Source organism: Borostomias antarcticus (assembly GCF_949987555.1).
Source record: "Borostomias antarcticus genome assembly, chromosome: 10".
Taxonomy (NCBI): domain Eukaryota; kingdom Metazoa; phylum Chordata; class Actinopteri; order Stomiiformes; family Stomiidae; genus Borostomias; species Borostomias antarcticus.
Genome location: NC_140243.1, coordinates 14,601,105 through 14,614,064, shown reverse-complemented (window position 1 = coordinate 14,614,064; position 12,960 = coordinate 14,601,105). Strand labels below are relative to the sequence as shown.

Here is a 12,960-nt window from a genome sequence, read left to right as displayed (position 1 = left end):
CGCTCTGCCCACAATCTCACCATCTCCCTGAGATGTAATACATCGCTAGCTGAGTTTCATCTTTCTCCCCACTCTCACCGAAATGGCCTCTATGAGACCCGCCTCATCTCCCTCAGACGCTCTCCCTGCCTCCCTCCTTAAGCAGGTATTCGACACAGTAGGGCCGAGCATCCTCACTATTATAAACAGCTCCCTGGCTACTGGCACTGTACCATCCTGCCTTAAGCAAGCAGTAGTCCAGCCCATCTTAAAGAAGCCTAACCTAGACCCCACCACCCTCGGTAACTACCGACCCATCTCCAAACTCCCCTTCCTGTCAAAGCTACTGGAGAAGGCAGTCCTGAGCCAGCTGTTACCATACCTCCATCAAAACCAGGCCATGGACAAGTTCCAATCTGGTTTCAGGGCTGGCCACAGCACAAAATCAGCCCTCCTGAAAGTGACAAACGACCTCCTCCATATCGTTGACTCAGGCAAATGAGCTGCACTGGTCCTCCTCGACCTCAGTGCAGCGTTTGACACCATAGACCACGCTACCCTCATCAACGCATAACTACCACTGCACTGGCCTGGTTCTCCTCTTACCTCTGTCTCAGGTCATTCTCTGTGAACTTTCCCACCAAGCCCACCTCACCTGTTGGGTCCCCCAGGGGTCCATCCTGGGGCCAATCCCATTCTCGCTAGACATGCTTCCCCTCGGGCAGGTCATCTCACGCCATAACATTTCATAACACAGCTATGCAGACGAAACCCAACTGTAGCCTATCTCCCGCTGACCGCCAACGACCCCGCTGGACTGGACCGACTCAGAGACTGCTTGGTCTGGATGGCTCAAAATCTTCTCCAGTTGAACGAAGGCAAGACGGAGATCATCATCTGTGGGTCCACCAACCTCACAAATGGGATGTCCAACAACATGGGAAGCCTGTCCTCTTTCTCCGGCCCCACGTCAGGAATCTCGGAGTCACATTTGACTCAGAGCTCAAGTTCGACCGTCAAGTGACCGCCACAGTGGAGTCTTGTTTCTACCAGCTGCGCACCATCGCCAAGATTAAGCCCTTCCTCTCTCCTAGTGACTGAGAGTAGTGCTCATGTTAATCTTCTCCCGACTGGATTATTGCAATGCCCTCTATGCTGGACTCGCTGATGGGACCATCAAACTCCTCCAGCTGGTCCAAAACGTGGCAGCTAGGCTTGTGACCGGGACTAAGTTGAGGGACCATATCTCACCGGTCCTTGTCTCCCTCCACTGGCTTCCAGTCAGACAGAGAGTATCTTTCAAGATCCTCCTCTATGTCTACAAAGCACTAAATGGCCTTGCCCCAGCCTACATCATGGATTTACTGGTCAAAACCTCCAGCTCGCGGGGACTCAGGTCGGATGACCAAATGTGGCTGAGACCTCCACGGTCCAACACAGTAAGGCTGGGAGATCGTGCCTTTGCTGTGTTGGCTCCGAAACTGTGGAACAAGCTCCCCATTCACATCAAGTCTGCTCCCACCGTAGGGACCTTTAAAGGATTGTTAAAAACCCATTTGTTCACCATAACGGACTCCTAGGTTCACTTGCTGTTGTGTTGTGTGAGAGTTGTTTGTGTGAGCTTTTCCCCCCACACTGTGTGCTTGAGTGATAGACTGTCCTTGTGTACTATCCTCCCTTTTTGTGCAATCTTTCCTCTTTCTTTCTTTCTGCCCTCGGGCTGCGCTCCGGGCCAGTGTAACAACTGGATGGGGAGCGCATTACAAATGCAGTACCTATACCTATTGTGTTCATTCTTGTTTCTCTCTCCTCCTCCTTCATGTCTCTTTGCATCCTCCATACCTTCTCTGCTCAGTGTTTTTATTATTTTCCTCCACTGAATCATCACTGTCCATCTTCAGTATCTCTATGCCCACCCCTCTTTCCTTACATTTCCCATGGTCATTAAGTCCTGGCCCACTCTTATTAGAATTCAACCTGAGCACATTTATTAGGGGCCTGGCAGCCTCAGCTGTCGGAACCCTCTTGTATTTGCCAATATTCTGAATCTTCTTAGGAAGTCTGACTTCCCATGCATGAAAAATCACCAAACTTTGTACACAGGTCCAGTCCTATGCCAGAAGTCCTCAACTGACATAGGGGGGCAATAGTCCTGATGGTGACGCTAGAGCAACAGTCTAGTTTAAAACTTTAACAAATCAGTCATACGTGCTATCACTTTGCAACCACCACCAACATGTAGGCCCAAGTGAGCAGAAACGTCCACGTGCTGGCAGGAATTGTGAAGCCCATCACTCTGTTTTTCTCAAAAACTGTAAATAAACAAATCCCTAAATACAGCACACTTTGCTCTCACACAGACACACGCAGAGTTGGGTTCCAGAGATCTCTTCAGGCCTCTGACTGCACTGTAGTGTATGGTGACGAACAGCGTTTTTCTTGTCAGATGTGCAGTGGGAGAGGAGAGTGAGGTCCCCCTGCTCCACCAGAGGTCTGCCACACAGGCCTACTACCACTGGTACTGGCGCTGTCCAAGCCCCTGGTCAGACAGAAAACTCACCTGTGTGTCTGAATAACGAGTCCATCACATTACAGCATGGTAGCCTTATGGATACATTATGATAAAATGATTACACATTAAGCAATTGAAAGAGATTACATTTGTTTAAATGTGTCCTGGATTAAAAATCACAGGTATGGTTCATGCTGTATGTATTACGACGATTCACTCTGTTCTTGCTGCAGAAAATGTCAGTTTGTAGCGTGCACAGAGACGTACTGTGCAAAATCTGGGATGCATCTGCCTTACCAAACAAAGAGAATCTTTCTCCTGTTTCCTCCCTCTCCAGTTTCACCTGGCTGTCCTGGCAGGTCCACAGGAGCCTGGCGCTGCTCTTCAAAGGCAGCGCCGCCCAACCCTTCCACCTGGAGTTCCCACAGCTCTACGCCTGCTCCCAGCCCAGGCCAGACTTCCTCCCGGTCACTGACCTGCCCCGCCTCTCTCTACCTCTCTTCCATTTCCAGGAACACCTCACCACACAACCCATACCCACCCCTACCCTCCATACCCAGCAGCAGCTCCCCCAGCCCAGCGCAGACACCGCCTCCCCCAGTCAGACTTCCCAGAACTGGGCCTTGGGAACCAGTGGGGCTACATGGCCCCCCAAGAGCTCCAGTGGACCCCCCAGAGGCACATCTTTCTCAGCAGGATTGTGGTGGGGCAGCAGCCCCTCGCTTCTGATCACCTGCCCTGGTGTCTCCCCAACCGCAACTCAAGAACTCTGGGCTTGTTGGACAGACAGTCGGAGCTGGGATTCGAACCACTGACCCTTCGATCACTGAACGACCCGCTCTACCAACTGAGCTACAGCCACCCCCAAACAGCCAGAACATTTCAGAAGTTGGTGATTCTTACTGTTGACCGAAATGAAAATGAGGCATTACTTTCTGAACTCAACATTCAACCTATTCGCCCATAGTGAGAGTGATAGCCAAGTTATGCGAGACTGATCAGGTTTTATTTGGTGTGCTTGAGTCAGTAAATAAGAGTTTATATGTGATAATCATACGCACATCTTACTTGGCACTGGGTTTGACTAGAAGTAGTAAAAATGACGTAAAATCTGCACACTGTGCTCCAAACAAAGCTTTAATCCATAAAAATGTTTAGACCCTGCTGGGTCTTCGTAAGGTCTTCTCAAATGACAACGCTGTACTTATATCATGGTATTGCCCGTTGTCTTACCCGGTATTGCAATACGCAAACAACGGTATTGCCATACGCAAATATACTATATGTATATGTATATTTAGGTTCAGTCCCATATATTCTGCATTAGAGGTATAATGATAGTTATAGAAAAAGTAAACGCATTCAGTCCTCTTTTGTGGAAGGTGCTGTTATGTCAGCCTTCACTGTGGTTGATTTTGGTCCATCCAGATCCAGCACTCCTGTCTGCAGTAGCCTGCTCCACCACCTGTCCTCAAAGTCCTTCCGACAGAGACCTGCCAGACTTTCCCCGTCCTGGTTGTCCTCTCGCATCTTCTCTGGAACCAGGTCCTCTCCCATCACCTGCAGCCACAGCATAGCGGAGACAATACAGTCAGCACACGCGCACACACACACAAACCAAGTGTCTGATTACACATGCACACCAGAGGGTAAGAACACATCAAAATGTGGACAAGCCAGTTTAGTCCTACTTCAGTAGTGAGCTGTAGAGTCCTCTCTGTTGGCTGCAGGCGCTGCAGTGCCTCTTCTGTCCTCTGGAGGGCTCTCTCACTGCTCTGCAGAGCGAAGGACGACTGCTGGTTTCTCAGGATCTTCAGGAGCAGCCTAGAGAGAGAGAGAGAGAGAGAGAGAGAGAGAGAGAGAGAGAGAGAGAGAAAGAGAGACATTTTAAAGCTTTATTTGAATCCTTCGTTCATATTACTTTTCAAGGGATTCAAATCAAGAGATTATTTCAGATATTTGAACATTATCTTGGGTTGGGTACACTGTCTAATCCACACAGCCAACCTGCCTGTTTCAATTGATATAGAGCCATACCAAGCCAGCTGCCTGGCTCTTGGGCACACCTGCCATCCACAGTCCACACACAAACTTTTTACAGCAAGAATGTCTGTATTCCTGTGGGTTAATTTCACATATCATCCAACTGGTGACAAGGCCACAGCTGGTGGGTCACACATGATCTTGAGTATTTACCGTGTTCTCACTAAACACATGCATGCCTTCAGCCTGATGGTGTCCTTGTCTTCCCTCTCTGACCATGTGTCTCCTGTCTCCTCCTGTGGAAGTGGACTGGAGCCTGGGGTTGGAGCATGCAGGGACTCCAGCTGGCTGATGTTGCCCTCAGCCAGGGCCGCCCAGTGCCACTGGTTGAAGGGGTGGAGACAGCAGAGATGCTGCAGGGCAGCAATCTTGTTATGGAGGTCTCCGCAGCGCTGGTGGATGTTCACTTTCAGGTGAAGGAGGCAGGTCAGATGACATGTGTTTGTGGCTTCCTTACGCTGATAAGAGGACACAGAGACTACAGTGATTAGAAGGATCTGACAACAGCGTTCTCATGCCGCCTACACATTCCCATATACCGTGCACAAGATATTTGTGGATTCTGGACGCTATTGACCAATCAAACCTAATTACAGATCTATCCACAGATCAGACCTGTATACCTGGAGAGCCCAAGTACCAAGTTAACTGCAACCATCTTTACCAGCAGCTCTGCCGTCTCCAGTGCCTGCTCCCTCTGTTCGAGGTTGGAGAAGCATCGCGCCATAGCTTCCAAAACATCCCGTTTGATGGTCTGGTTACCCCCGGGTACCAATGCAAGGCAGCTAGTATACTCATTTAAAGCTTTCTAAAAAAAACAAAACGAGACAAAATAGATGATGGAATGAAAGGATCATTAGAGTAGTAGTATAACAAAACGCCAAAGTAATTTCATGAGTGCGAAACATGACAGTATGAATGGCAGTATGAAACATTACAGTATGAATGGCAGTATGAAACATGACAGTATGAATGGCAGTATGAAACATGACAGTATGAATGGCAGTATGAAACATGACAGTATGAATGGCAGTATGAAACATGACAGTATGAATGGCAGTATGAAACATGACAGTATGAATGGCAGTGTCAACTCAACGCACGCGAATTAAAGCTAGCTAGCTGTACCTGATAGTTTCCTTGCCTGAACGCCAAATCAGCTCGGTATTTGAATACTTTTTGCTTCTCCAAAAAGTCATCTGTGTCGGTAGCAGTGCTCTCGCAAAACCACTGCAAAAAGGATAAACTGATTAGTACAAATGCAAAGCTGGTTCGGTGCCATCCTGCTGTCAATGTTTAAAAATTAGAAACAGTGACCCTGCACTCATTCATACTAGACAGCAAGCTAGCTACCGTTACTAGTACAAACGTTAACTTGCTAATCATATCACCTCTGGCTCACAGATCTTTGCGTTGTAAGAAAAAAGAGCGACGGGGAGCCTGTCTCTTGATTCTTCGAAAAACGAATCATCAAATGTGCTGCCCAATATCTCCATTTCAAACTATGAACGACAAATTACCTAGCCTAACTGTATCCCATCTCGTGATTCGCCAACTAGCTAGTTGTGCTGTTTGAGTGTTACCTTCTAAGCATTACGATGGGACACGACGGTGACGAGGACCTTAGTTCCGACTGAAGCGACGTTACGGCTTGATGTGCGTAGTGCCTTCTTATCGAAGGCTCAAAGGCAAAGCACTTTAAACCAAGTAAAACCAAGAGAGAGACAACAATAGTTAAACAAACAAGCAGACATTGGACAACATCACAAGACAGAATAAAGAAAGAAACAGCTTGCTGGGCTCCAGTTTCAACTAATTTATTGCACAAGTGTCAGTGACATTTCGAGCACCATATTCATCAGACACAAGACTGACAACATGACTTTGCACATTGTCTGAACAGATGGGGTTTCTGTTAGGAGCTCCCACATTGTGTGGGAGTGTTATATCAGGGAGGAGCAGCAGAGGATAAATCTTTGTCACCTAAGGTGCAGTGTGGTCTTGGGACAGTGAGAAGGCTAGGGAAGGGAACTGGTGGGGCACATGCTGGACTGGGACAGTCATGTAGGGCCTTGTATAGTAGGTAAGTCAATCGTATGACTGACAGGTAGATACGTTGTGAGAATGTTTACAAATGACCATTACATCAATCATGTCCTTTCATTGAAATTTATTGTATTTTGTCCTCAAACAAGTATAAAATATAAATTTGTCTAAACCAAGCTACAGACTCAAAAACAGCATTGCACAAAGTATATGGCTCATGGGACTAAAGCTGATTCCAATGATGTTTGTAGGGACCCCAATGAGTTTTTAACTCCAAGCCTCCACAGTAACAAATCTCCTTGGTTTACCATTCAAAGTTTGCAACCATCTTTAATTTCTTCCTTACACCTTTATGTAATTTAGAAACATAACACTGAACCAAACCTTTCTCCTAATACACTCCTCACTATTAATAAATACAGCAGCTGGTAAAAGAAAAGCAAATTTTCAATGTGAGATATTAGAGATGCAGACATAATCTTAAAGAGTAAATTGGTCAATCATTTTAGGTAGGTTACTCAACTTGGGTTCACTACAAAGCCAGTTCCTTGTAAATGCTGAAAGAATCAGAGGACAGGTACTGTAGGGAGTCTTACAAGACAGTAGGAACTACGACTGACACACTGTTTTATCTACTGTACAGGAGGAACCTTGATACATGATGAGTGTTGCAGATGGACTATAGGAACAGGTAGCGAGCTGTACTGTAGGTACCCAAAAGCCACAGGGAACATTGCCGAAATGATTGGAACCCTAAAACTTGAACTACCGGATATCAAAAAGCTATTGTACAACAACAAAAGCTATTGTACATATAAATCAACGTCGTACACAGAAGTTGACAGATATTTCATCATGATCATAAATAGAAACATACAAAACCATTGAAAACAGAGGGTGGGGACATCTAATACAAAGGCATAAAGTACTGTATTAAATGTACAAATGCAGCTCTCTAATTTTGATTATTGCATGCATCACTGAATTATGGACAAGGATGTCTCAAAATTCAACCTCATGAGGGTAGGGGTATTACAGACCCCCAGTTCTCTAAAATGAATCCTTAATTCCTCCATCCACACATTAGGCTACATTAGATATTAGGAAGGAAGATTGCATTTTTAGAGAATCCAAATGTGGCCCTATGGCATTGTCATACTTCAGTCGAAGTAAATGTCCATGCATGAGAACTTGATGAGCCAACATGCACAACTTCAAATGTTCATGACCTTCTCCTTTTCCTTCACCAAGTCAGTATCAATGAAATCCTGCTTTTTAAAAGCATAAGCAATGTAGTCAGGCATGTACAGTCAGGCACATGTATGTTTGTCTCTTCAAACGTTTCTGAATCCATCCATCAGCGATAACTTGGGTGCTATAGCTCAAACAAAGCATACTCTGTAAAGCATGGTCTAAGAGACCACCGGTAAAGTATTTGGTGCCTTGATGAAGCTTTGATCCACTGTTCAGTTCTGTTATCAGCGCTGGGCCTACCGTAGGCCTCAGGCACCAAAGCTTGATCTTTTCAATACACTCAACCGTTTAGCAGACAGTAATCCAACAGGCTGATAGGACATTGCTTACTGGTGTGGCTAAAAGCCTAGAGAAGTGCACAAAACATACAGACAAAAAAAGCTACCCCCTTTGAGCTTACATACAGGTTCTGTTGTTTGAAAAGGAAATAAAAACTCATGTACATTGTCAAGGCAGCAAAGCTTTTAGAATATTGAACATGGGATCTTGTTTAAACCCAGTTAGGCCGTGGTTCATACAGTAATGATCCATTGTGCTGAATTCTAGCCGACTCTGAATAAATGTTTGTAAATCGCTCTGGATAAGGGGTGTCTGGCTGCTAAATGCCTAAAAACAGGGATATAGGCAGTCAGTCTGGAATAATCAGAGGACAGAAAAAGGCTGATAGTGGTTACTTAATTCATAGAGAATAGATTTGGTCTCCTGCAGCCATTTGATGGTGTCAGAGATCTAAGGTGCCAAATCAGGATTTTATTCCACCACATGTTCATACAGTGGAGGAAAAAGTGCATGTCTGTTATGTACTACAGCGACTGTCAATTCTTTCAAAGAGGCCACAATACGCTATACCCGACTACAAACTACCAACTCGTGTATAGAATAGCAAACCAACACATTCAATAGTTTACTTTGGCACTTTTGCAGTTCCTCTCATTCCATAACTTCAAAGGGTACCCTCCCATCACGTCTCAATTGAATCAAAATGATTCACTGCACCATTTTGTAATGGTACTTTGTCATCTCTTAAGAATATCTTAGAGAAGTGCAACATATAAAATGTGTAATTGTACATAAAGACAGAGATACATGCGGTGAACTCGGTGTAACAAATACAATGGGTAATAACTAGATAAACAAATACATATACACTAGAAGTGTAAAAGGTGCACATTTGATGCGTTTACATTGGGGGGCCTTTACCTGTTCAGTCGTGTGCCCCTTAACACAAAGAGAATTGTCAGTCAGTGCTTTTTGCTTGTTTCTCGGAGCAGCTGTCCATCACTGGTCCTCTGGGCCTGACAACGACCTCCTGACCCCTCGAGAAGGCTCCCATGCCTCACTATCATCAGTGTCATCTTCATCCTCCTCTTCATCCTCCTCCTCCTCCTCCTCCTCCACCATTGCGCTACTCTGCTCTTCAGGTGCCATCTCTGCCTCTCCTGTCCCGCCAGCCTCATCTTCCTCCCCCTCTTCTCCCTCCTGCTCCTCATTCCCAGCAGCTTCAACAAACGGGTCAGAACCCATGTCCTCCCGCCGGTGGACTTCAGCAAACCACTCCCTCACCTGCTCGTAGCCCATACTGGACTTGGCCACCAATTCGTCCAGGTCCTGCTCATTCAGATACTTGTACTTTAGGTAATACTCTTTCAGGATGTCCCTTCCTATTTTGAACTTCACGGGCGGGGACTTCTCCACGCCAGCGGACCTCTTGGCCTTCCTGCTGCGGGACCGCCCCCAGCCACGGTTGCGGACCCGCCTCTTCCTGTTCTTGTTGCCGTTGACGCCCTCCACGTTACCGCTCTGGTAGAAGAAGAACCACTTGAGGTTTCCATTCTTCCAGGAGTAGCGCGAGTCTCCGAACCAGTTGACAATGTAGGGCCTGGGAAGGCCACTCTCCTCCACCAGCCTGTCGTACTCCTCGGCGGAGGGCCACTGGGTGCGAACAAAGGCACTCTTCAAGATGTGGAGCTGCTCGGGGGTCTTCTTCACCATCTTGTCCCTGCTGGCTCGACGGCCGCCCGGGGGAGTCTGGCTGCCCTTCCTGGAAGACGATGAGGAGGGGGAGGTGCTCGCCGCCTCGCTCTCCGTACGCTCCGCCCCCGGCTCGGGGGACCCGGCGGCAGCGGTCTTCCTCTTTTCCGTGAACCAGGCGTCGATCTCCCGGCGCGTCAGCTTGGTCTCTGTCCTCAGCCGGCTCAGCTCCTCGTCCGAGGGCGTGTTGCACTTCTGGTAGCTCTCCTCCAGGACCACCAGCTGCTCCGGTGTCTTCTCTTTGAACTTCTGCAGGGTGAAGTCCGGGAAGGGGTTCCAGGTCTTGGGCCGCGTCTCCTTGATGGGCGGCGGGGGCGACTGCGGGGTCTCGTCGCTGGAGTCGATGACGATGGTTGCGTTGGCCCCGCCGCTGCCCCGGGCGCCGTCGTGGAACACAATGACGTGGCTGTTTTTAGAGTTGCGCTGGTTGTAGCGCGTGTCGCTGAACCACTTCTTGATCTCGCCCTTGGTGAGGTTGGTCAGCTTCATCAGACGGGTGATCTCGGCGTCGCTGGCAAAGTGATTCCTCAGGTAGCTGGCCTTCAGCTCCGCCAGCTGCTCCTTGGACTTCTTGGGCCGCATCCCGAAGTGGTCGGCGCTGAGGGCAGAGTTCTCCTGGGGGGTCAGGGAAGGGGGCTGAACGGTGGTGGCCCTCTTCAGCTCACTGCCGCCTGGGCTGGTCTGGCTAGAGCAGGCCTTGGGTGCCTGGCTCTGGCTGGGGACGCCCGTCACTGTCAGGGTGATGGGGGTGCTGACAGGCAGGCTGCTGGGGGCGCCCACCTGTGTGAACACCAGGCCGGGCTGGCCCACAATCTGGCAGGTCTGGAGGATGGACTGGAGGCCGTTGGCTGCTGCAGACAGGTGGTGTGCAGGGATTACGGTGATGGTCTGGGGTACGGTGTGCACCGTGCCATTAAACTGCTTCCTCCGGGCCTCCTCCACTTCCTCCGGGGTCCAGCTGACTCCGTGCTTCAGCCTCTGGGCCGAGAACCAGATCTTGATCTGCTCCTCGCTGAACTTGGTCTGGGTGGACAAACCCACGATCTCCGCCATAGAGGGGTAGGGAAACTTCTTGTAGGTGTTGACCAGGACGGCGTTGGTGTCCATGGCCGTGTTGTAGGACGGGATGCTGCTGAGCGGGATGAGGAGCTGGGCCTGGGCAGCGCTCTGCTGGGCCTGCAGGGCCGACAGGACCTGGGCCAGGCCCGCCGGCAGCAACGAAGCAGAGTTCAGAACGGACTTCTGTTTCTGATCGCCGCCGGGGAGGAAGTTGAGGAGGACGCCGGGCTTCAGCGTCTCGGTATGAAGCAGCGGACTTATCAGCTCCACCGGGGTGAGGGAGCCCAGAGGCGCCTCGATCGGCTCCTGCTCCCCCTCGCTCTCCCCGACGCCGTCGCTCTCCTCCGCCGTCTTCAGCGACACGGCGATCCTCTTGGGCTCGAACTTGCTCTTCATCTTCATGATGGGAGTCTTGCTGAGGGAGATGGCAGCGACGGAGGGGTCTTCCCCGTCTTCCGTGTCCGCTGGCGTGAACCCTGCCTCCATGGTGAGGTCACTGACGGATTCCTCAGGCTGGCTGCTACGTCTCAATGCTCCACGACCAACGCCATCCTCCCCACCAGGCTGACCGTACTCATGCTCTAGAAAACAACACAGGGAGGCAAAAAGGGCGGTTTCATCAGAATTCCATGAGGTAATTTTCAAGGCAAAACAAGATGTGTGGACAGTGTTGAATGTGTCCTAATCTTGGCAACCCCAAAAAACAAATCATGATAAGGGCTGGGCTGCATCTATAATGTTATGTCTATCAACTAGTAGAGACTCAATATCTCCTAGCCCCCCACCTGTGTCAAGCTCAGTGGGAGCTGTGGCCTCAGCAGGCCTCTCGGCAGGGCTCTCGGCTCCTTCAGCCCTCTCCTCCGTCACCTCCATGTCTGGGTCCTGCTCCACCACATCGGACGGCAGCACCATGCATGGCGTAGTTGACTTCCTCCTGCTGGACATTGTTCACGATCCTATAAAATCTCTGTGGGATGACCGACTGCCTGGATCTGTGGTCAGGCGATGGTTTGATTCACATGTTCATCTTCCAATATTGCACTCCTCCTAAAACAGATTAAAAGGATATGTATTTGAATGAACGTGATCTTGCAACTTATTGTGTAATAGCATGCCTTTGATTCATGGTCTGAGTTAAATTGATTTCAAGTACTATATAGTACTGAAGATAGTATTGTTGTGTGGTGCAGGAACACAGGTACTGACATGGAAAGTCCATGACATTGGTCTATTGACTGTCTCCGTTTAGTTTATCTTTTAGTTAAACTCATCAGACTGACCCCCTTAATATGTCTATAAAATGTTACACACTGGAAAATAATAAGCACGGCTACTGTAACTGTTCGCTAGCTACAGTTAACGTTAGCTAGCAAATACAAATAGCTAGCCACACAAATGAATCTTGTGTGCATGATCTAGTACTGTGCAGAAGTAACGTTTGTCTGTTGGCGAGATAGTTAAACGTCTAACTTACTAAAACAAGCAGTAGTTTACAGCAGCAGTAGACGGAAACTTCGCTAATGTCTGTGTTGTCTGCGGTTAGCGGCGAGCCCTCCTCGGCATAACGTTTAGCCCGAGCCCGGCCGGACTGCAGCACTCTGGCTCGCGGGTCTTCCGAGACAGTGGAGAAAGGCAGCCGAATCCAGTCTGTTGCTGTCTGCAGATGCTTGAAACATTTCACATTTTCCCTGGCTGCAACAGTTACTTCACGAGTGCTACGCATCGACAAACTTATTCGAACATTGTCAACTATCAATGGTGAATCAAATAAATCGCATATTTCTCAAACAATGTAACAGGCTAGCACACCACAATTTCATTTCTTTTTTTAATGGCAGTTTTTAATGATCAAACAGCGTCATCATTCAATGTGATACGTCTTGACGTCATTCCACAGCGACTCTGCAGAATTAAAAAAAACGTTTGCCTCGATGGTTTGCATGTCTACTTCGCCTTTTTTATTCTAATAAAATGTACAACCACTGACATAAATCATTCGTTAAGTTCGTAACTAAACTAGAATTTCTCATAGTAAC

General features: G+C 48.4%; 2 protein-coding genes across 2 annotated transcripts; both read right to left on the bottom strand.

Moving 5' to 3' along the window:
* Nucleotides 1–3,853: 3,853 nt before the first annotated feature.
* On the bottom strand, nt 3,854–6,064 carry cUnh8orf76 (chromosome Un C8orf76 homolog; the record flags this gene model as incomplete). Its single annotated transcript, XM_084444519.1, has 6 exons — nt 5,926–6,064; nt 5,663–5,764; nt 5,199–5,342; nt 4,688–4,992; nt 4,183–4,315; nt 3,854–4,051 (listed from the first exon to the last, which is right to left on the bottom strand). Exons 1-6 carry the CDS (start codon nt 6,028–6,030, stop codon nt 3,854–3,856), a joined length of 987 nt encoding a protein of 328 aa, XP_084300645.1. The 5' UTR covers nt 6,031–6,064.
* Nucleotides 6,065–8,374: 2,310 nt separating this feature from the next.
* Nucleotides 8,375–12,508, bottom strand: zhx1 (zinc fingers and homeoboxes 1). Its single transcript, XM_084444970.1, has 3 exons — nt 12,399–12,508; nt 11,710–11,971; nt 8,375–11,505 (listed from the first exon to the last, which is right to left on the bottom strand). Exons 2-3 carry the CDS (start codon nt 11,867–11,869, stop codon nt 9,113–9,115), a joined length of 2,553 nt encoding a protein of 850 aa, XP_084301096.1. The 5' UTR covers nt 11,870–11,971; nt 12,399–12,508; the 3' UTR covers nt 8,375–9,112.
* Nucleotides 12,509–12,960: the final 452 nt, after the last annotated feature.

Bases quoted from the DNA above. Each gene is read 5' to 3' on its own strand.
- zhx1 (XM_084444970.1), bottom strand. From the start codon at position 11,869: ATGTCCAGCAGGAGGAAGTCAACTACGCCATGCATGGTGCTGCCGTCC. The intron at 11,506-11,709 runs GTGGGGGGCTAG...GTTGTTTTCTAG, and splicing joins TCCCACTGAGCTTGACACAG to AGCATGAGTACGGTCAGCCT.